Source organism: Mytilus trossulus, chromosome 2 (genome assembly GCF_036588685.1).
Source record: "Mytilus trossulus isolate FHL-02 chromosome 2, PNRI_Mtr1.1.1.hap1, whole genome shotgun sequence".
In the NCBI taxonomy this organism is placed as follows: Eukaryota; Metazoa; Mollusca; class Bivalvia; order Mytilida; family Mytilidae; genus Mytilus; species Mytilus trossulus.
Window position 1 is genome coordinate 24642255 of NC_086374.1, and position 25082 is coordinate 24667336.

General features: G+C 32.8%; 1 protein-coding gene across 2 annotated transcripts in view; it reads left to right on the plus strand.

Moving 5' to 3' along the window:
• Positions 1-16903, plus strand: part of LOC134706814 (macrophage mannose receptor 1-like) — a 68033-nt gene extending 51130 nt beyond the window's left edge. For both annotated transcript variants that reach the window (XM_063566109.1, XM_063566110.1), the window contains exons 31-42: positions 123-190; positions 793-893; positions 1812-1955; positions 2997-3119; positions 4631-4797; positions 5170-5269; positions 6385-6620; positions 9015-9183; positions 10791-11063; positions 13748-13924; positions 15003-15278; positions 15625-16903. In XM_063566109.1, coding sequence (XP_063422179.1) covers positions 123-190; positions 793-893; positions 1812-1955; positions 2997-3119; positions 4631-4797; positions 5170-5269; positions 6385-6620; positions 9015-9183; positions 10791-11063; positions 13748-13924; positions 15003-15278; positions 15625-15854 — 2064 coding nt within the window. In that variant the 3' untranslated portion in view covers positions 15855-16903. The remainder of the gene's footprint in view (positions 1-122; positions 191-792; positions 894-1811; positions 1956-2996; positions 3120-4630; positions 4798-5169; positions 5270-6384; positions 6621-9014; positions 9184-10790; positions 11064-13747; positions 13925-15002; positions 15279-15624) is intronic.
• The last annotated feature ends 8179 nt before the right edge of the window (positions 16904-25082 follow it).

Here is a 25082-nt window from a genome sequence, read left to right on the forward strand (position 1 = left end):
GACACTTTCTTATTTATTTGTGTTTCTTTGTTGAAATTAATTGATACATTTTGAGGTATTATATCAATATTGATAGATGTTGCCTAGCTAAGAAGACTTAGATTTTTTTTCGATTTTTTTAGACTTCTAAGTTGAATCAAGATGAATTTTGGATAGGTCTGAATGAACTTGAGAAGCCTGGAAAATATAAGTAAGTAAATTTCAACTAGATTGTAAAATATCTTAACATAACTTGTATTAATAGCAAAACTTATTTAGAATTTGTCTTGCGCTTAAAACCTTATGAAATATCCAGATAAGACTTGCATTTGTATCTAGAATAGAGAATTGAAACAGGGAATGTATCCAAGACACAATAACCCTACTTAAGATTGAAAAACAACCTCCAATGGGTCTTCAAAGCAGCGAGAAAATTCTGCATCCAAAGGGGAGCTACCCCCTTAACAATAATGTATACTAGTTCAGCAAAATGGAAGGATCTATATATTTCATTATTTGTCTTCGTTTTGACTATATCACTCTGCTCAGTTCTTCATATAATTACATCACAAGTTAAATATCATACTGACTGATAAGTGATTTTAACCTTATTTAACAAATCATTATGACCGTTTACCAGTCTTTGGTCTTTCTCATCAATCATTTGAGGATCTTGATTTTTTCCAGTGGAACAACTTCTTCTTTTCTTAAGGTGAGCAAGCTACATAAAGACTGCTTTAATAACGCAAAACATTGATAAGAAAATTCTACCTGTATTAAAGGAAAATATTTTATTTGAGGATCTATTTATAGGTGGAGTGACGGCTCTGTACTTGATTTTGATAGCTGGAATGGAAACGAACCCAATGACGCATTTGGAGGTGAAAGATGTGCAGGATTGCTTTCCTCTAATGGTTAGTTCATTATTAAACTGATTACTAGCTTCTATTTTCCATATTCCAAGTGACCTTAGCATGACCCCTCTTGTTAAAATCTGGTGATTGCAATATGCATGGATCTGTCATTTTAATAATCTATTATTTGATTGTACAAGTTATACACGTGCTCAATATCCTTGTTTTTTGTTGATCGTTTACTATAAGGCTTCAAAACACAAAAATTAATGAGAGGCCATACTTTGAATTCATAACAGACAGAGAAAAAAAAAGATGACTATATGAAATTTTATGTAAAAAATGATAAAATAGTGCACAGAAGATTTAGTTTATGATATACATGCATTGGTTCAAGAATTGGATAAACATTATTTTTCACCACTCACTCGTTTCATACGACTTTAAAGGTTTTTAAACTGGTTTTGGAAAGCAAAGGAATGAATCACATAAAAATGGTTTTTTTTGGTGAAATATGTATAGTACATGTGTTTAATTCATATTATATATATTCATATTTTATGCCACTTTATGAGCATTTTGTTTTCTGGTCTGTGGGTTGATTCTCTGTCTGTCTGTTCATTCTTTAGTTCCTTTGTTTTTGTTCTTCAATTCATGCCGCTTCAGGTTAAAGATTTTGGTCGGGTAGTTTTTTTTATGAACGTTGAAGTCCAATCAACTTAAAACTTGGTACACATGATCCCTATGATAGGATCTTTCTAATTGTAATGCCAAATTAGATATTTTCTGCCATTTCAACGATCCATTAAGCATAGAAAATAGTAGTGGGGATGGGGCATCTGTGTACTGGGGACACATTCTTGTTTTACATACATCTTTCATGAAATTTGTTAGTAAATTCAATTGGGTTTCATTATTGTGAAATGCTGAGGGTAAAGTGAATGAACAATTTATGCAGTTTTACAATGGTTTTAATAGGGAACTGGAATGATGACAATTGCAACCAACAAATAGGATTTATCTGCAAAAAACAAGTAGGCTCTGTTGGGCCTGTAACTCCTGCACCACCACAGTTAATCTCTGGAGGTTGTTCTGTCAATGGATTTGTACCAGAACCATATGGTAGGTTGTAATACTGTAGTGTAAGTGTATATGGTAAGTTGTAACACTAGTGTAAGTGTATATGGTAAGTTGTATGACTAGTCTAAGTGTATATGGTTAGTTGTATGACTGTAGTGTAAGTATATATGGAAAGTTGTACAACTAGTGTAAGTGTATATATGGTAAGTTGTATGACTGTAGTGTAAGTGTATATTGTAAGTTGTATGACTAGTCTAAGTGTATATGGGTAGTTGTACGACTGTAGTGTAAGTGCATATGGTAAGTTATATGACTGTGTAAGTGTAAATGGTAAGTTGTACGACTAGTTTAAGTGTAATTGGTTAGTTGTACGACTAGTGTTAGTGTAAATGGTAAGTTGTAACACTGTGGTGTAAGTGTATATGGTAAATTGTATGACTGTAGTGTAAGTGTATATGGTAAGTTGTACGACTAATCTAAGGGTATATGGTAAGTTGTACAACTGTAGTAAAAGTGTTTATGGTAAGTTGATAAATTCATGTAGTAATTTGTTTATTCTGTTTTCTGGATTGGTAATTTCTTGTGGTTTGTTGTATCTTGTTACATATGTACTATATCTTCAGGTAATATTAATGTTAATCTAAATAGAATGTTGTCAAAAAAAGTCTTGTGGTGCATTAAATTATGTGAACTACATCTTAAGTTGATAATACGGTGTGCAGATCTACATTATTTAAGAAATGGCTGTTATATTTTTTCTGTCTATGAAGAAATAACATAAAAAATGTGGTGCACACTGAATAAAGGGCGTAGTGGGTTATTTAACAGTGTGCACCACATTTTTTATGTTATTTCGAATAGACAGATAAAATATTACAGTCATTTCTTATAATTTAATTCTAAATTCCATTTTAAACCGTAGAAAACCATGAAAATACGTTGATGACGTCACGGTCACATGACTAAATTATGTCTATGGGCTCATAACAAAATAACATCAGCCAATCAGAAGACGCGTAACATCCAAAATTAAATTATGTGTTGATATATGCCTTTTACTTACATAACATTTTTCTTCTTCAGGTAACAAATGTTTTTATGCCAATAACAACACAACTCCAACAGATTGGAACTCAGCTGTGAAGTTTTGTAGAAACTTTGGTAATGGATACGACATTGCTGCAGTCAACAATGAAATTGAACAAGGTAGAATATCATATGAACAGTCATCTTTGCTAGCCAAGAGCTTTACGATCCACTCCACTCTCTCCACCCTGGGAGGATTGAGATCATGTGTAAAAGTAGAAGGTGTTTGTAAACAATTGCCGCATGTTTATTGTGCAACAAGTCTTTACATCCCTAAACACACAACTATATTTAGTGACAACTTGAGAATGTTTTTAATCAACTAATAGAAGTTCCTGTGTATGTTTCATGTACAAATCCATGAATGTTGATGTATATTATCGTTTCTGGCTTAACCAAGTGTGTAGAATCAAGACGCTACCATGTTTTTACCTCCAAATTGAAGAGTTCAAGTGCTACCATTGGTCAAGAATAATGTATTTGGAAGAGGCGTGACTTTAATCTTTCGATAGATGGCACAACATTGTTTTCACAAATGTTAGCTTAATCTGCCAAGGGTGGAGAGAGCAGGAGTGGATCGTAACCCTTGGCTAGCGAAGATAATGTACGGTAACATTAGGAATAAATAGAGGTCTATAAACTTGCATAAAATGTGCACACTGGGTTAAAAAAGCTGTTCTCATATGCTTTATCGCAGGCTTAATATCTATATTTAACCAGATTTTTGTGACAAAAATGTCGGTTATTGATTTGGGGATGCTCGGCGGGCGGGCGGCAATCAAATGTTGTCCGTGCATTAACTCATGAACCGTTCAACCAAAGCTTTTAAAATTTTAATATGTTGTTACTTACAACTAAATGAAGGTCAAGTTCAATAATGGTGATTTTGACTTTTACCGTTCAGGAGTTATGGTTCTTGAAAGATTGAAAAATGGTGTTTCCAGTAGTGTCCGTGCATTTACGCATGAACTGTTCTACCAAAGCTTCCCAAATTTTAATATGTTGTTACCGATGACAAAATAGAGGTCAAGTTCAATAATGATGATTTGGACCTTTACCGTTCAGGAGTTATGGTTCTTGAAAGATCGTAAAATGGTTTTTCCATTCACTTTGTTGCATTTACTCACAAACCATTCAATCTAAGCTTTTCAAATTTTAATATGTTGATACTGATGATAAAATAGAGGTCAAATTTGATATTGACTATTTTCACTTTCAACAATCATCAGTAATGGTTCTTGTGATATTGCCATGACACAAATAAATGCTAATTAATCCGGTTTGCTGTCATTGTGACAGCCTCTTGTTTTTTATAAATTGTACCAAAATATGCTGAATGAGTTGAAGATGAAATGCTGTTTTGTTCATGTGACTGAATACTAAAATAATGCATTCTGTGACTCAAATTAAAGTTGATATTTAAGATAAAAAATCAAAAACTGACTGACATAAATGTTCAGCAGACTTCACCCTTTTCAATACCAATAGGAAGACAGGATTATGTGCCCCAAATCAAATACTGTTTCTTCCAGTACAAATCCAAGGAGTTTTTATCTTATGCTTCTGCTTTATTCCATTTTTTTGCCTATAGAACTAATTGTCCATTGTTTTTTACATTTTACCTTCTTTAGCTTTCCTCACTTCCTTGATACAAGGATTTACAACAAATCTATGGATTGGACTGAACAATTTGAGACATAACAATAGATTTAATTGGCAAGATAACTCAGCATTTTTCTACTCTAACTGGAATGCAGGAGAACCTAATGGTAACTCACAACGTGGACTGGGGAGAACAGTAAGTAACATAAACAAACTTACAATTATAAGCTGGAAATACATTCACTGGTCAATTGCAAAGTTTGTGACATCAATAAAATCTTAAATTAAGGAAATTCATAAAAAATGTCATTTCATGGAACATTTAATCAATCACTGAATCTATTTGATTTAGGTATTTTTCTGATCAAATTGTTGGGAAAAGTACGCCAAAATATAAATAACACTGACAGTGTGATATTCAGATTTATTGCCTTGTAAGGGATTGTCATCTATTTATTTAGAATTTGTCATTGTTAACTAATCACAAAATGAGAACAAGAGACAAGTATGATGGGACCAAAACTACAGCAATGAACATTTATTTGCATTTAATATCTTTTTTTTTCAGGAAGATTGTGTAGAAATGTATGTGAAAAGTGTTATAGCCGGTTCTTGGAATGATCAACAGTGTAACACACCTCGTAATATTTTATGTCAAGGGCCAAAAGGTAAAAAAATGGTTCTCTTTAACCGTCTTAAAGATTTTGTTCTTAACTGATTTGAAATCCAGGTTTCAAGATATTAAGAGTACCAAAACCTATAATGGATCAAGATTCAAATGGGTTTAGAACCATTAAACACATTTTTGCATTTACCATAACATATATTTTGGTATGTACCATTTAACACTTTTTTGCATGTACCATTCAAGCATTCTTCTTTCTAGTAAATAACTAGAAGATTACATTTTCACAATTGTTACTCGATTGCTGTACCAGTTCAATCCAGAAAATCAATCTCGTTGAGATAATCAACGATAATCTATAAGTATATAATAGTGTATAAGTGACATACAATATATAAGGGTGAGTAAATTCCTTATGGGGTGAGAGCAAAGCTCAAATTTTCATTTTGAATTTGTATTAGGTCACTTGCACACTGTATAACAAAATTATCTCACCAACTATCTTAAGATGGTACCCAACGCATTCACTGAAATTTATTTGGCTCGTTTAATGGGGTTTTTAATTTTCATAAAAGTTTCACAATTGATTTCCTTTGACTATGACAAAAATATAAAAATTTCCAAAAATTTGAACCAACCATTTTATCAGAAAAATTACCCTGGTTATATAGCAGTTTGACAAACACTAATTTTGATCATTGAGAAGCTTAATATTCCTTTAACAGCACAAAGTAATTAAAACGTTTAGCTGATTTTACAGAGTTATCTCCCTGTAGTGTTAGGTACCACCTTAACCAGGGCTTCTTAAAATATATTTGAGCTACCTGGACATATTTTGTCTTATCCTGATTTCAATTCCCTAAGTCATAGTAACAAAGGCAAGCATTTTAATCAGTTGGGCATCCTACATGTATATCAATATTGATTGACACAAAATCAAATTTAAACTTGATTTTTTATCTATGTTTTGAGGTAAACTGTTCAATTGACGGTATATTAATATCTGCCTGAGACTCTTAAAAACATTGAAGTATAATGTAAAATATCAAGGTCAAAATGAATTTGAAAAAGTGGAGTCTTTTGAATAAAGTCTTACTATCTTCTAAACTATGCAAATGACTTTATATCAAAATATGATCTTGTAATTTTTTTTTTCAGCTGTAGGTCAGGCTACTCCATCCCCACAGAAAAATTGTAGAGCAGGATATGTCTCCCATGGAACAAGTTGTTATAAGTTTGTAAAGACACCAGTCCAATCATGGCAACTGGCAGAAAATTTCTGTCAAGGTGATGGTGGTGTTCTTGCATCTATCAATTCTAATTATGAGAACTCATTTATAGAATCTCAAATGGGACCAAACTTTGATTACTGGATAGGACTACAATTTGACCAGGTATAACTTCTTATCCTGTCCATGTATAACTGATTTTCCAGTTTTACCTATTTTTATTTTGTTATTGTTTTTGGAATAGCCCTAGATTTTTATTGACTTAACTTTTTATATTTTTACAATTTATTTCTAACTGTAACATATTGAATTATAACTGTTAATAAATTATGAATAGCAGCTACTGATGAAATTACTGTGGATTAGTTTATTGATTGATTATTTGAATTGGTGGTTCACTTGAACCAACAATACCCATGATATCCACAGTAACAGATATTGCTTTTTTAGCTCACCTGGCCAGAAGGGCCAAGTGAGCTTTTCTCATCACTTGGCGTCCGTCGTCCGTCGTCGTCGTCCGTCGTCGTTAACTTTTACAAAAATCTTCTCCTCTGAAACTACTGGGCCAAATCAAACCAAAATTGGCCACAATCATCATTGGGGTATCTAGTTTAAAAAATGTGGCGTGACCCGGTCAACCAACCAAGATGGCCGCCACGGCTAAAAATAGAACGTAGGGGTAAAATGCAGTTTTTGGCTTATAACTCAAAAACCAAAGCATTTAGAGCAAATCTGACATGGGGTAAAAATGTTTATCAGGTCAAGATCTATCTGCCCTGAAATTTTCAGATGAATCGGTCAATCGGTTGTTGGGTTGCTGCCCCTGAATTGGTAATTTTGAAGAAATTTTGCTGTTTTTGGTTATTATCTTGAATATTATTATAGTTAGAGATAAACTGTAAACACCAATAATGTTCAGCAAAGTAAGATTTACAAATAAGTCAACATGACCAAAATGGTCAGTTGACCCGTTTAGGAGTTATTGCCCTTTATAGTCAATTTTTAACCATTTTTCGTTAATTAAAGTAATCTTTTACAAAAATCTTCTCCTCTGAAACTACTTGGCCAAATTAATCCAAACTTGGCCACAATCATCTTTGGGGTATCTAGTTTAAAAAATGTGTGGCGTGACCTGGTCAACCAACCAAGATGGCCGCCACGGCTAAAAATAGTACAAAGGGGTAAAATGCAGTTTTTGGCTTATAACTCAAAAACCAAAGCATTTTGAGGAAATCTGACATGGGATAAAAATGTTTATCAGGTCAAGATCTATCTGCCCTAAAATTTTCAGATGAATCGGTCAATTGGTTGTTGGGTTGCTGCCCCTGAATTGGTAATTTTGAGGAAATTTTGCTGTTTTTGGTTATTATCTTGAATATTATTATAGATAGAGATAAATTGTAAACAGCAATAATGTTCAGCAAAGTAAGATCTACAAATAAGTCAACATGACCAAAATGGTCAGTTGACCCCTTTAGGAGTTATTGCCCTTTATAGTCAATCTTTAACCATTTTTCATAAATCTAAGTAATCTTTTACAAAATCTCCACTGAAACTACTAGGCCACAATCATCTTTTGGGTATCTAGTTTGAAAAATGTGTCTGATGACCTGGCCATTCAACCAAGATGGCCGCCACGGCTAAAAATAGAACATAGGGGTAAAATGCAGTTTTTTGCTTATAACTATGAAACCAAAGCATCTAGAGCAAATCTGACAAGAAGTTAAATTGTTAATCAAGTCAATATCTATCTGCCCTGAATTTTTCAGATGAATTGGACAACTGGTTGTTGGGTTGCTGCCCTCCTATTGGTAATTTTTAAAGAAATTTTGCCGTTTTTGGTTATCTTGAATACTATTATAGATAGCGATAAACTGTAAACAGCAATAATGTTCAGCAAAGTAAGATCTACAAATAAGTCAACATGACCTAAATGGTCAATTGACCCCTTAAGGAGTTATTGCCCTTTATAGTCAATTTTTAACAATTTTCATTAATTTGGTAAATTTATGTAAATTTTTACCAAATATAGTTCTCTGTTACTAATGGGCAAAGTTCATGATAGATATAATTGTAAGAAGCAAAATCGTTCAGTAAAGTAAGAACTCAAACACATCACCATCACCAAAATACAATTTTGTCATGAATCCATTTGTGTCCTTTGTTTAATATGCACATAGACCAAGGTGAGCGACACAGGCTCTTTAGAGCCTCTAGTTTTGGCTGACAGTTAAAATATCTAACAGACCCAATGGTGCAACTTAGGCTGTATAGCCAGTCAAGGTTGTTAAAACTTCCATCATTATTTTATAACAAATATTGCTTTTTATAAACCCCAAAGTAAAAATATAACATATATGACAAAAGTTTACACCTTACAAAAAGAAAATGTTACAGATTAAGGAAAGACTGATTTGTGAAAAAAAAAAAAAGATAGATAAAAGTCAATTGGTACTTTAAAAGATAATTGATTTGAATCATGGTTTGAAATACAGCCTTATAATTACACTGATAATTAAAAAATGTTTATATATATGTATTTTGATATATTCTTCCCAGTTTAAAGGTACTTATCACTGGCAAAAGAGTTGGCCTGTTACATTTACAAACTGGGGTTATGGTGAACCAAGTCAGGCACCATCAGACAGGTGTGTTAAGTCAAAAAATGGACTATGGGATGATACGACCTGTTCTCTTACTCTAGGATACGTCTGTGAAATCAATTCTGGTAGGTTCGAGTGTATTGACAATAATTAATCATAAACACATACTGAACTATAGAGGTCATAACAAAGTTTGGCAGCCTAAAATGTTGGGGTCATTTATTCTTAATACACATTGAACTGCAGGGAATATTGAAATAAAAAAAAATATATTAAAAAAGGTCAATAGGACTTTAGATTATTACCTTTTCAAGATTTAAATTTTTTCAATATTATTTGATTTTAACCTTTCATAATGGTCATTATTTCCACTACTTGCATTGTTATAAAAATAAGAAAATGTGATATGATTGCCAATGGAATAACTCTTCAACAAAATGCCCAGAAATAAAACAACATTTTGTATTTTGTTAAGTTTCCTACAGGTATGAAAGGTTGGTTTTGTTATAATCAAACTTTACCTGAATGTGCTTTAGAGCAGCTTAATTGAAAATTGTGTGCAAGAATTTGATGCATGATCAATTAACATGGCTGAAATTTCTAAAATAGAGTAGAGTGGTTAGCATATGCTTTTGAATATTGTCTCAATATTTATAAAAGATATATATATAAAAAAAACTGCTACCTAAAATCGATGAAGATGCCAATATTTGGTTTTTGATGAGCCTGCAACATTTGTCAGAAAGCAAGACATAAGGATGGTAAGGGCAGTGCTAAGGTAGTTTCCTTAAAGATTAATATTTCATAAGGTAGATGATCTGGCTTCATACTTTATATATAGATGGCAGCATCATCATGCCTTATTTTGTTAAGTTTCTGTCTGTTATATGTTAATTTTCCTTTACCTTATTTTCTTTTACATCTTTTTCCTGGTTCTCCCTTATAATGTGAATAAATAGACTAATAGTAAAATGTTTGGTTTTGCATACCTTGTAAGGTCCTCATGTCTGTCAGAAAGTTTTCACTTGACTTATACCTCACTTTATTAATAAGGGAATAAGATTCAGTGTAAGTTTTCGTGGTTAAGCCCATATCTCTGATACTATTGTATAAACAATAGGTGTGCTGCATATTTTTATGGTTGATCTTTTTGGTAGATATAATAAACAATAGGTCAATTATATTTTGTGTATGGAAAGTTTGTATGGTGTTCATGTCTGTTTGGCAGCGTTCATATGACTTTCACCTCATCTTCATGGTAATTGGTCATTGACAAATTTTCATTATTTTGTCAGCTTATAAAATACTATAATATACCAATACCATAGTTCAGATATATTTGGTGTAATGAATGATTGTAAGGTTTACATGTAATTCAGGAAAGGTTCAAATGAATATGACCTCATTTTCATGATTCATTGGTCAATAATAAGATTTTGTTGTTTTATCTAGTTCTCAGGTACTATAAGCTACACAACCACTATTTTTGGCGAATGGAATAATAGTATGTTGTACATGTCAGGCTGGCATAGTTTGAATTTGTTATGTTTATTTGATACGTGAAGGTAAACCTTTATATTACAGACTTTTAACATGAAATCAAGGATAAGTAAAGCTAAGGTACATTATTAACAATTCCAAATATTGGGTGACTTATTTACACAGTATGAGTTTTTATTCAAATGTATTTTAAAGTGGGCTGCAGTCTTATAATGTCTAGTTCTATTTATAGCTCAGCCTCCAATTCCAACACCTGCACCACCAGGACATTGTCGTAACCCTGGTGAAATAATCAATGGAGACTACTGCTACTATTTTAGTCCATTTACATACAAGGACTGGCCATCAGCTAGATATGCATGTACTAGACGCTTGATGGATCTTGTCAGTATCACTTCTCAAGTTGACCAGGATTATGTTTATATGGTTATGTTGAATGCTAGGTCACCTACTGCACAACATACAGCACAGAATATCTGGGTTGGTCTCACAAAAGGAATAAACAGTAAGCATTTATTTCTCATTTGATTTGATTATATTTAATTTGCATGCATTTTGTCATGTAAGGAGCCATCACATGATGTATATTGTATTCATTTGAAGATAATGTTTTCCCTTTATAACACATTCCTTCATCTTGGAAAATCAACTCACCAAAAACCTGTGCTGACTTAGGTAAATCAGATTGGATTACTTGTCACACTTCTCTAATGCCAAGGCTGTAACTAGGCTTCTTATTTTAGTGAGGCAAAGTAATTGAGCCGATCGAAGCGAGGCGAATTTTTTTTTTGAGGGTATGAAATGAATGGTGCAAAATCCTGCATTCTAGGCATTTTCAGAGAGTTTGATAATGTTTTGAATTTGGACATTTTTTTTATAAATTTTCATATTTTAAGACTTTTACTAACACCAAATTTTTAACAACTTTTTAAAATTTATATGTAAGATAATCATCCAAATATCACTGATTTGGGTCTGCTGCCAGAACATAAAACAAACATCGATTCAGTAGAGTTTGCCAAATATTTCTATGGCCGGTTCAGTCAAATCGTTGTAGAATCATAATTTGGTCTGCTGATATCCTTATCGCGATGAACATGGAACATGGCAAGACGCACAATCTCTTGCCACTCATGAATGCTCTTTTCCAATTTTCAGTCGTTTCAGGGCAGTCTTTGTTTCTAAAGGTAGCACATTATCATCAACAAAATGATCAATGTCTTCTTCCAATTCCTTCTCCATCAGCAATTCGGTAGCAGCATCAGTAGTAACAGTTTTGTTTGCAACAGGGAATTAAGCTTGCCTGTAAGCACCATCATACAGTTGCAGTTACAAAATATTAAACTCGCTTTTATGCTGACAAAGAGTAGACAAACTAGGAATAGAATGAGATAAGATACATGTATATGTATAATGATTTTTGTATATGATATGGGTACAGGGGAATTGAAATGGAGTTTTTGACGTTTACATGTAGGTCCGTTATTTCAAATCAATTCTGGAAATAGTTGGTGATATTTTAGTTCAAGAATCTATAATTTGGGTTAGGGTTTGGGGTGTCCGATTCCCAAACCCAGAATATAAAGAAACAAAATTACCTAGTCTTGAATAAGTAAAGACAAAATCCTGGGTTAAAGGTTCTTCCATTCCTCAATAATATCAAATTGGAATATATGATATTCTTTCAATTTTTAAGGTTAAAGAAACATAGATAAAAACTAATCCATGCATGTTTCATATCTTTTATATTTTATTTATCTGTAAAGAGAAAGATTAAAGATCATGAAAGAATACACAGACAGGACTGTCCCCTTGCGATACCAAGTACTTGATTTGTCAAAAATTGATGAAACGGAAAAATGAATACGCAGACAGGACTGCCCCCTTCCGAAGACCAGTACTTGATTTGTCAGTCTACTTATCGTTTTTGATTGTTCTAATGAAGTTGTATGCAATACTCAGACTTTGTTCATAAAACACTTGTTTACTAGAAGTATTCCTTCTTTACCTTCAGTGTCGCTTTTCTAGCTTTTTCTGCAAGTGCCTGTTTTAAACTATAGATCCATGATGATTATCGTTCACAAGCACTTGTCTCAGATTTTTTTTTTCTATATACCTTAATATCAAGGTATATAGGATTTTTTTTCTGAAACAAGTGCCTGTGTTATCGTTACTAGGTTAATGTTATCGAAAAACATCACCCTTAGAGATGCTGAGTTATATCCAGGAAGAATAGTTTAAAAGGAATGATGACAACTAAAAGAAATTAAGGTTGAGACAGAACAACAAATGACTATTATGTTTATATATGTGTATAAAAAAAAAAATCAGTGTCGAAATTTTAGTGAGGCAATCCTCAAGGGTAGTTAAGGCCTTGAATGCATTCTTTAAAGTTCTTTCTTGGAATGAAAAAGATTCAAAAGTGTCTATCTGAGTATGGATCTGCAGTTTTGGTAAGTCATTTTTCAGGCTAAAATAAATATTGAAGAGAATGTTACTTTCTATTTGCGGTTAACTTATTTCTGTGTAAGTTTTTTATTAGAGATCATATATTTGAAATTGTAGAATAGATGAACAACCTGTATTGTCTTATCACATAGAGGTATACTGTAATCCATAGTCTAGCATCTAGATATAAATAGAATTGTGAAGATTTATGTATTCATGACTTCATTAGAGTTGTTTTAAGATATGTTCAAAATTGATACCCCACCAAAGGTCTTGCTTTGTAAATTGTTAACATCAGTATTAATCATCTGTTTCTGTGCCTCACCCGAAATTCCCAAGCCAGGGCTCTTGCTGTCATATTCGTTTTCTAGTTGATGGTGTATGTTCTATCAAATTTGACATGCAACATGACTTTAAACTTTACCACAAACAAAAATTAAAAAGACATGATATGGGGTATCCATCCTTGACACAAAATCAATATATGCACAGCAAAATTCACAAAAAGCAAAGGAACAGAGCTTTTATTGCTGTTTTTCATATCAAAGTCACGGTGAGACCTTCAGCATGGAGCAAAACACACATCTCACTGGTAGTTTAGGTTGTCCCTAGCACAAGTCTATATGTTTCATCACAGTAGTAGATAAGTGCTCAGACACCTTAGACAACACATGTTTTTAAATCTTTGTTCCTTCAGGTATTTAGGCATTCCATAAGTTTATTTTGTCATTGGAATTGTAGGTGGTTTTATGTGGTCAGACAATACTGCTGTAAGCTACACTAATTGGAACGCTGGTGAACCATCAGATCCTGTGAATGCAACCAACGAAGAATGTGTAGAAATGTACAGAGACACTGGCAAATGGAATGATATCCCCTGTGACCAGAAAAAATCTTTTGTTTGTAAAGGCAGAGCATGTAAGTGATATTAATGTAACCAATCTTTGGTATACAAAGGCCAAGACTTAGATGAAAGAATTTTCTTGTGTTTGAGAAATTTTCTTTCCACATAATCCATTTCAATAATTATTTGCATTTCCCTTTTATTTTTCATTGATATATTATTTCTTAAATTCCAATATCTATCTGCTGACCAGCATATGAAAAATAAAAATGTATTAAAAAATGATTTGTACAGCTTGTTACAAAACTTACTTGAATTAGGTCTTTAAAAAAAGGACTTTGTTAAAATACACCTAGAAATGGTCTATACATTTTTGACAAATAAATTCCTTTAACTCTGGAAAGACAATGGAATTGATATATTTGAAATCATAGATATAATAAAATAAAGCTTTTCTTGAGAAAGGGAAACATTAACCAATCGTTTTGTTATGATCCAATAAAGCAAATTTGTGCAATCCTGAGATCTAAATCCCAATATTTACAGGTTTAAATTCATTACATCCATGAAACAAAACATGGTTCTGCTTATATGATATCACATTTGATAGACAAATGAAATATATTTGTTAAGTATTTTAAGTGTGCCCCAAAAGAAAAGCATTGAATAATGATAATGGTTCAACACAAGCACTATAATGAGATACATTGTACTTAAAACTAGAATTACATATTTAAAAAGAGACATACCTGCATATTCATACCTACTACCAGTACTTGCAAAGGAGAAAGTGACTTATGAATATGTTTTGAAACTGAGTGAACTGAAAGCTGCTAACAGAAATCCAAAGATTTCCACAATGTAGTACCTTCCTGATTTACACAAAAAACCCTGATACATTACATGAACCCCATCACTTTAAAATGGATCTTTCAGTAAATGTGTGTGAAGAAATACACAGCACACATATAATTAAACCACATGCATATTAAAAGCAACCTGCATAAATCAAAGCAAGCAAGCTAAAAAACAATTTTGAGTGAACTTGAATCTGTTAATTATACATAAGTAATTATATTTGATGCACCAATTTGTGACAGTTTTGGAGGAAGTCATTGGTTGAAATATTGATGTAATTATTTTTGTTTGCAGTACTAGGAGCTGGAACAGTACCTGTAACCACACTAGCTCCAATTACACCACCAAACGTTGGTCCAGTGACTCAACCTAATGTTGGTCCAGCAACACAGCCTATTGTTGGTCCAGGGTCTACTAGTAAACCAAATGTTGGTCCTGTAACTTTCCCAACATTTCCGAATGTGTTTCCCACACGAAATACACCAGCACCAAATAAGAATAATGTGCCATATGTACAGCCAACTGGATTTATAAATGGTCCAAAAAATCAAGCTCAGACAAGGGTATTAAGTAAGTAGAACTCATTGTTACTTAGTATTTTACTTAAGACTTAGATTTTTGTTTCAAGTGATGAAAAAGTGTTTACTGGAGAAAGAATGAATCAGCTAAGAATTAGATAAAATTTAACTGTACTTATAAAAGGAAGAAAAAAGTAAAAATATTATACAAAAAGGAGATTTAATTTTTGTTAAAAAAAGGGTACTTCCTTCCTGTATCTTGTGTGTTGGAAGGTATGCTATTATCTCATTATAATATTCAGATTACTTGAAACTCAGATTTTACTTAATTTTGATATGTTTGTACTTGAAACTCAAATTTCACAAGTTTCGTTGTAAACAAGTTATATCCTTTGTAGGTAATAAGACTGGGTTATCAGGTGGAGGCTTGGTAGGTGTTTTAATCACTGTTATAGTAGTGTTAGGTGTGGTTGCAGTGGTAGGCATGCTATTCTATAAGAAACGTAATCCATCGCCCGGTGGTGGTGTTGGTGGTGGTGCCGGCAGTTTTGACAATGCGTTGTACTATAAAGGTAATGAAGAAGTTAACATCAATAGCAGTGGTGACTCAGGTGAAGCAGATGCATGATCTGACAGGTCAAGGTTGAATTAGTTGTCATGTGACTCATGTTGCCTGGGAATAACATACAATATACAATGTTATTGGAGGAACATTCAAAGACTGAGTATGTTTTATAGGGCACAATACAAGAACAGTTTTAATCGAATTTTAAATAGTTTGTTTCATTTTGACACATCAGAATTTTTTTGCCACTGAAAGCAAATTTGCACTGAATAACTTTTATTCTTTTTTTTTTGCAAAAGTTTAATCATAGAACAGAAAATCAAGGCTCTCAGTGCATAACATGCTCAATAAGTTTAATAGCTGTTTTTCTATGTCTGTTACATTCCTATTTTTTCAGTGAGATGCTTTTATCTTATTATCTATGCATCACAAAAGGGTTCAATTACATGATAACCATTATATAAAGATCAACATGACATTGAAATAATATTAGGTTTCTGAAAAATTTCGGGAAAAAATTCAAAATGCGTGACAGAGTTTTATGTTTCCCCTGTTTCTAAGCAGCATTCTTGTATGTTCTTTATGACATTTAAAATTTCACTTTTATTGCCTTAGGATTTTTTTTACAAGATTAACAGATTAACATATACAAACTAATTGATCATATTTCCATATTGTAAATAAATTTGCACATTTAAACTCAAGTTGTAAATGATGTAATGTTCGCCAGTTTTGTATGCTGTATATTGCTATTTGTGTTTATATTTTAATTACTGGTCAGCTTTTTATTTTTATTGAAAATCTATAAACCAAGAAGAAAACACGAAATGTGACCTTAAGACCTGATGACAATGCAGTTAGATATTATATTTCATTTGTGTACATATATTTGCGACTAGCATTTGTTTAGTAGTGAACATTGTATCGAGTTTTGTTTATATAGACTGGTATGCAATTGTGCAATAACACTCATTTTTTCCATTTTTTTCTATTCATTTGTGCAATAATGTGTGTTTTATAAACTTTTGTGCAATAATATTTTAATTTCTCAGTTTTTTCTGAGCATTTGTGCAATATGTTTTAGACTGCTGTGATTTAGTGTAATTGTTTTCCTATCAATCATTTGTGCAATTAACTCAAATACATTGTGATTACATTGTTGTGTTTGAATAGATTTATAAACATCATATTTGTTTTTATTACCACTTTTCCCAATAGACAAGAAATGTATTCTTCATGAACTAGTTCAATGACTTTAAAATATTGTCAAGTTTTACATAGGTGTATAAAATCAGTGCAAGTAACCAATGGTTGTAAGAGTGGGGAGGGGATCCAAAATCCCAGGATTTAAAACATGAAATCCTGAGGTCCTGAATTTAAAAAAAAATAAATCTGGACCCTGAAAGGATCAATCCAGAAAAATCCAGAGCTTAAAAACACCCGATATCTGACGTCCTGAAAAAGGTCCTGCCCCCATTCTTGTAAATAAAAATTGTAGAAACAAAGAATTACATGCCTTGTGAAAAGAATACACTGCCACTTTCTGTTGGGATAAGAATATTGACGTCCTTAGTTGGGAGAATGTCTAGCCTTCAGTAGGTAGAAGAAAGTAGCATAATGCTTTTAGGAACCTGTAGGTAATTGATTGTAGACAAAATTTCTGCATCAAGCCAAAATAAAGTCCTTTGTCAATGGCAATCTAAAAGTCTTGTAACAACTGTTCCCTCATATTTAATATGGCATTGTTGAGATCAATTTCATGTTCAAATGGTTAGCTTAGTGTTCATGATTAAGTATGTGCCTAATGAATTAAACATATATCAGTTACAGTGTTCTTAAAAGGTTTATGACCCCTTCTGTAGCCATTTTTGTACGAACTTTTCAAACTTCAATTGTATAAAAACTACAGATATTATGAATAATGGAGATATGCCATTTTGTATATATACGAAGGGGAAACTTGATGCAAAGCATTATTACTTACTGTTTCATTGCGATTAATAGAAAAAGAGTACTTTGTTGCAAATAAACCAAGATTTTTATAGAAAACCCACAGCCTTTAAGACAGAGATTTTTGTTATAAACTTGAAACATAGATTACGCACTTGCTTTTCTATGATGTGCTAGTGTTTATTTTTTACAAAAAGTTCTAATCAACCTGTAAATTCCAAAATACCTCGTGCTGAGTCACTAAAGTCACCCTAAAAGGTATACTTGATCTGGTCCATATTTTTATTTGATAACTATATTAATAAAATTATTTTAAGGAAATCAATGCTAGCACTGCATGCAGTAATCCTATACCTATCAGTCATCAAATTGCCAAATATGAGAGTACATGACAAGGATTAAGGCAGTGGATTTTCTATAAAATTTCCATATGGTTAGCATTGATTCAACACAAGGGTACATAATCATGAAGTTTAGTATGCTATTTGATGTTTTAGGGGTTGTTACAAAAAATATCTTTACACAGTATATCTCTGGAGCTAATTCGAAAGTACCGGCTTAAATATACACATATACAGATGCAAGCTATGTCATTCAGACTGTCAAAGTATATTTGTTCCACCTATCAGAAGTTCCACTTTGTTATAAACATTATGAAGGAACTTCTATTCTGTGACACTGTTGAATACCTGTGACAACTTGATACATGTATTAATCTGACAAAATATCAAAACAGTGAGTTTGCTGCATTTGGTAATATTTCTAGCTTTAGGAACATTCACCAAGACAATCTCCAAGGAATAAAAAAAAGTCTGCACAATGCTGAAGGAACAATAAAAAAAATATTTATTTTTTGCTATATATAAAGCTTTATATTTCCGAATAAGACCCAGATGATTATACCTTGTTTGCCTTATGTTACAAGTTTCTGCCTCACATGCCCATTATTCTTGATCTCATTTTCATGGTTCTTTGATTATATGATTTTTTTATAGTTTTTTTGTCATGTGAAATAATCACTTATCACTAGTAACAGGATAATTATATTTGGTAAATATGATCCTTGTAGTGCCTAAATATCAGTCCGAGAGGGTTCACTTGACCTTGATCAGTGATCAAAGTTATGTTTTCGAGATTAATCATATCTCAGATCCTATGATCAATAGGTTAACTATATTAAGTGGTATGGAATGATTGTAAGATGTTCATGTCAACTAGCAGGTTATCTGATTTTTATCTCATTTTAATGGTTCATTGAACAATAATAAGTTTTCGTGGTTTGGTTGACTTCTCAGACAATATATTCTTTTTCTGGAAGGGTTGTAAGGTGAACATCTCTGACAGGTTTCATATGACATGAATTTATTTCTGTGGTTCATTGGTTCATGCTAAGTTTCAGTCATGTTTTTTATTTATAGTTTATAAAAGGTTTATTTATATAGGGCAGGGTGCAAAAAAATGATTGATTGCATATGGAACCAGATGCTCCGCAGGGCGTAGCTTTATACGACCGCAGAGGTTGAACCCTGAACGGTTGGGGCAAGTATGGACACAACATTCAAGCTGGATTCAGCTCTAAATTTGGATTGTGATTAAATAGTTGACACAGCATAGGTTTCTGACACAGAATGAATGTGTTCTAATGAACTTAAAATTTTTGTTTTCTCTTAGAGCAATTCACTATGCAGTTGAATATTAATCCTCTCAAAAAAATGTTTGAAGAAATTTTCTTTTTATTTATGAAATTTCAAATGAGAAAAATTGAACCCAATTTTTTAAAACACATCCCCCTTTCCCTTATTCCAAAACTAATCTCAATTAAAATATTCTAATGGAGTTTGCAACAATAACTACTCATTTAAATACATCATAAAATATTAAGATGTAAAAAAACTGCTTGTTATCACTGAATGGTAAAGATTATTTAAATTTATCAGTTGGTAGTAAAAAGTGAATATACATTGTATATTGTATATGACAAAGATTTAAGTTGATTCTGGACAAAGAAAGATAACTCCAATTAAAAAAAATTCTTGCTATTGCACAATAAGATATTTCTTGCTTACTATTCTGGACAAAGAAAGATAACTCTAATTAATTTTTTTTTTGCTATTTTGCAATTAGATATTTCTTGCCATTGCACAATACTGTGCAATTGAACAGACTTGCTATTGCACAATACTTAATATAATAATTTTAGATCCTGATTTGGACCAACTTGAAAACTGGGTCCATAATCAAAAATCTAAGTACATGTTAAGATTCAGCATATCAAAGAGGCCCAAGAATTCAATTTTTGTTAAAATCAAACTTAGTTTAATTTTGGACCCTTTGGACTTTAATGTAGACCAATTTGAAAACAGGACAAAAAATGAAGAATCTACATACGCAGTTAGATTTGGCATATCAAAGAACCCCAAGATTCAATTTTTGATGAAATCAAACAAAGTTTAATTTTGGACCCCGATTTGGACCAACTTGAAAACTGGGCCAATAATCAAGAATCTAAGTACATTTTTAGATTCAACATATCAAAGAACCCAACCGATTCATTCTTTGTCAAAATCAAACTAAGTTTAATTTTGGACCCTTTGGACCTTAATGTAGACCAATTTGAAAACGGGACCAAAAGTTGAGAATCACATATACAGTTAGATTCGGCATATCAAAGACCCTCAATTATTCAATTTTGATGAAATCAAACAAAGTTTAATTTTGGACCCTTTGGGCCCCTTTTTCCCTAAACTGTTGGGACCAAACTCCCAAAATTAATACCAACCTTCCTTTCATGGTCATAAACCTTGTGTTTAAATTTCATAGATTTCTATTTACTTATACTAACGTTATGGTGCGAAAACCAAGAAAAATGCTTATTTGGGCCCCTTTTTGGCCCCTTATTCCTAAACTGTTGGGTCCTAATCTCCCAAAATCAATACCAACCTTCCTTTTGTGGTCATAAACATTGTGTTTAAATTTCATTGATTTCTATTTACTTAAACTAAAGTTATTGTGTGAAAACCAAGAAAAATGCTTATTTGGGCCCTTTATTGGCCCCTTATTCCTAAACTGTTGAAACCAAAACTCCCAAAATCAATCCCAACCTTTCTTTTGTGGTCATAAACCTTGTGTCAAAATTTCATAGATTTCTATTAACTTAAACTAAAGTTATGGTGCGAAAACCAAGAAAATGCTTATTTGGGCCCTTTTTGGCCCCTAATTCCTAAAATGTTGGGACCAAAACTCCCAAAATCAATACCAACCTTCCTTTTATGGTCATAAACCTTGTGTTAAAATTTCATAGATTTCTATTCACTTTTACTAAAGTTAGAGTGCGAAAACTAAAAGTATTCGGACGACGACGACGACGCAGACGACGACGCCAACGTGATAGCAATATACGACGAAATTTTTTTCAAAATTTTCGGTCGTATAATAACTAAAGCATGACTGGATTTGACTTCCTCATTAGCAGTCTGTGCCCCTCCACCCTTATGAAAATTTCCACCCTTATGAAAATTTGTAGATCCGCCACTGTTTATGAGACTACAATTACACATATCAGTCTAGTGTTTATCAGGTACTAAAAGCAATAGGTCAATTATATTTTGTGAAAGGTGAACATCTGTATGGCCAGGTTCATCTTCTTTCTTAACTTGACCTCGTTTTCATGGTTCATTGGTCAATGTTCAGCTTTAGTACTTGGGTCTATTTCTTAGATGCTACTAGTAGCTATATTAGGTTTATGGTATGATTTTTAAGGTGAACATATTTATCTGTCATGGTTCCTCTGACCACCAGCTTGACCTCATTCACATTGATTCATTGATTATGTACATAAAGGCAACAGTAGTATACTACTATTCGAAATTCATAAATTGATTGGGAAAAAAACAAATCCAGGATACAAACTTAAACTGAGGGAAACACATCAAATACGACACAACAGAAACACAATACTAAAAAAAGTAACACACACAGAAACCAACTATTATATAATGGCCATTTTCCTGACTTGGTACAGGACATTTTTAGAAAAGAAAAATGGTGGGTTGGACCAGGTTTTGTTATTACTGTTTGTAACCAAAGACTGAATATGTTCAAACTCTTTTATGTAATTTTTAGTTACAACAAACAAAAGAACTATGTCAATTGGACATGCTTTGATACCATAACTGCCCCTGAATTTTAACTATAGTGCCTAACAAGATTTTGTGAGGTAGACGAAATTGACTTTAAAACGATCGTATTGACTTTTAATGTGCAGAAATAGGCAGATCGGACATATTTTGACTTTATTTACTTACTTCTTAAGTTTATTATGATAGATTATAATTTTACCTGCCGTAGTCGTGCGTAAAATATATATCGGCATTTCTCTTACGAAAATGACTTGTTTAATAGAACAAAACGTATTATTTGTAAACTTTCTCTTTAATCTTCACAATAGGCTTTAAAAAAAAATAACCTTTCAACTGTATATTCCGAAAATTTTGTGAAAATAGAATAAGTGGCAATTCTTACCTTTCATACCTTAACTTTCATTGATAAAACTTGATATTGACTCGTCCAGTGTCCAGTTTGAAGGTCATTTTAGTTACCATACACATTCATGCACGTTCTAATTAATCAATAGTCATGCATGAAAAGCATAAACAAGTTTGAAGTTAAACTATAATAACAACTTAATCCAATCAAATCGCCTACGATTCAATAACAATGACCAGTCCACATCATAAAAATGTATAGGGGTAAACTAAGTAGGGATAAAATGTCAGATATTTTAAGTTTATTATTTTGCAATAACGAATAAAAAAATTTTAACCAATAGATTTGTTATAATTTCTTAAACATGTCGTTATGTATTGGTATAGTTTTTGGATCTTTCATTAGCGTATTCAAGGCTGTAGAAAGTTTGGCCTTCAAAAGTCAACATAATCATTGACTTTATACAGGAAATTCGTCTTTTTAAAACATTGACTTTTTCACAAATAATACTCGAAAACAAATCAAAATCATTTCTTAAAATACTGCAAAAAAAATAATTCTGATTGATGCAGTGGTATTGTCATAAATTGCACTGTAGTAAACAGTGGTACAGCAAACGTCGAATTCCCTCACACAATGTTATCACACACTATAGATAACATTTTTGTTCGCTTTGGAGGTTCCGTTTATCGTCAAGTTATCGAAATTCCAATGTGAACTAACTGTGCACCACTGATTGTGGACATGTTTCTGTATTGTTTTGAGTTACAGTTTATGACTGAAATCAACAAAACCCCATCGAAACAACATCTGATACAAACATTTTACAATATTTTTAGATATTTGGATGATCTATTGGCTCTCAATAATGACGACTTCAGTATGTTTACTAAAGGAATTTTTCCTGTTGAACAAACTTTAAATAAAGCTAATACTATCAATGACCACTGTCCTTTCCTCGATCTTACAGTGCTTACCCAGTGACCTTTGGGGTATCACATTAGCAATGACTAAAACAGTTTACCAAATTGCAGTTAGATTTCTACTCCAACTAACTCATTAACTGGTCAAATATTTTAACAGATTGCTCAAGTGAAATGTTAGTAAGAAGTGAGTGCTGTAAATTAAAAAGTTATACTTTCCATCCAGACTTAGTTAGTTGATACCTTTGTCAATCATTTCTAACACAAATAATATCTTACTATAGTATGAGTCACTGAATAAAAAGGTATAATTTTGACATGGAAACTTCTATCATAGATAAATATTATAAATGAATAGTTCAAAACATTGTTTTGTAGGTGTATATTTTATAGCTTTGTCTTCTCAGATGAAATTATTGTGCAATTGTGATTCGAATAACATTTTCTATACAAATAACTGATCTGCTGGTATTAAAGGGAAAAAAAAGAGCTTTCGGTGGCCATATGTTACCTTTCCACGTCAGTTTTAATCTAGCGGCGTACTACAGTACATGATATATTAGGCATGAAGATGTTATTGTTACAGATCAGCTAAATTATCTATAGTAAAGGATCCTACAAATTAATGTAAGATACAGTCACAGAAAATAATTATATTCATAAGTACGTCTGAGTCAGTGACAACCCTACAACAGATGTGTCCATCGGATCGCCATCAATGATGGTGATACATGGCTGTGTACATAATGTATATACAACTCGTCTAAACATCAACCCAACAATGTTAGATCTGTAAATTTGCTTTCGCAAATTTTTGGTTCTTCCCTCGCCGGGATTCGAACCCATGCTACTGTGATATCGTGACACCAAATCGCCTGCACTGCAGCCGTCCCGCTAGACCACACGACCACCTGGGCTCTCAAAAAAAGAGCTTTCGGTGGCCATATGTTACCTTTCCACGTCAGTTTTAATCTAGCGGCGTACTACAGTACATGATATATTAGGTGGCCATATGTCCATCGGATCGCCATCAATGATGGTGATACATGGCTGTGTACATAATGTATATACAACTCGTCTAAACATCAACCCAACAATGTTAGATCTGTAAATTTGCTTTCGCATATATCATGTACTGTAGTACGCCGCTAGATTAAAACTGACGTGGAAAGGTAACATATGGCCACCGAAAGCTCTTTTTTTGAGAGCCCAGGTGGTCGTGTGGTCTAGCGGGACGGCTGCAGTGCAGGCGATTTGGTGTCACGATATCACAGTAGCATGGGTTCGAATCCCGGCGAGGGAAGAACCAAAAATTTGCGAAAGCAAATTTACAGATCTAACATTGTTGGGTTGATGTTTAGACGAGTTGTATATACATTATGTACACAGCCATGTATCACCATCATTGATGGCGATCCGATGGACACATCTGTTGTAGGGTTGTCACTGACTCAGACGTACTTATGAATATAATTATTTTCTGTGACTGTATCTTACATTAATTTGTAGGATCCTTTACTATAGATAATTTAGCTGATCTGTAACAATAACATCTTCATGCCTAATATATCATGTACTGTAGTACGCCGCTAGATTAAAACTGACGTGGAAAGGTAACATATGGCCACCGAAAGCTCTTTTTTTGAGAGCCCAGGTGGTCGTGTGGTCTAGCGGGACGGCTGCAGTGCAGGCGATTTGGTGTCACGATATCACAGTAGCATGGGTTCGAATCCCGGCGAGGGAAGAACCAAAAATTTGCGAAAGCAAATTTACAGATCTAACATTGTTGGGTTGATGTTTAGACGAGTTGTATATACATTATGTACACAGCCATGTATCACCATCATTGATGGCGATCCGATGGACACATCTGTTGTAGGGTTGTCACTGACTCAGACGTACTTATGAATATAATTATTTTCTGTGACTGTAT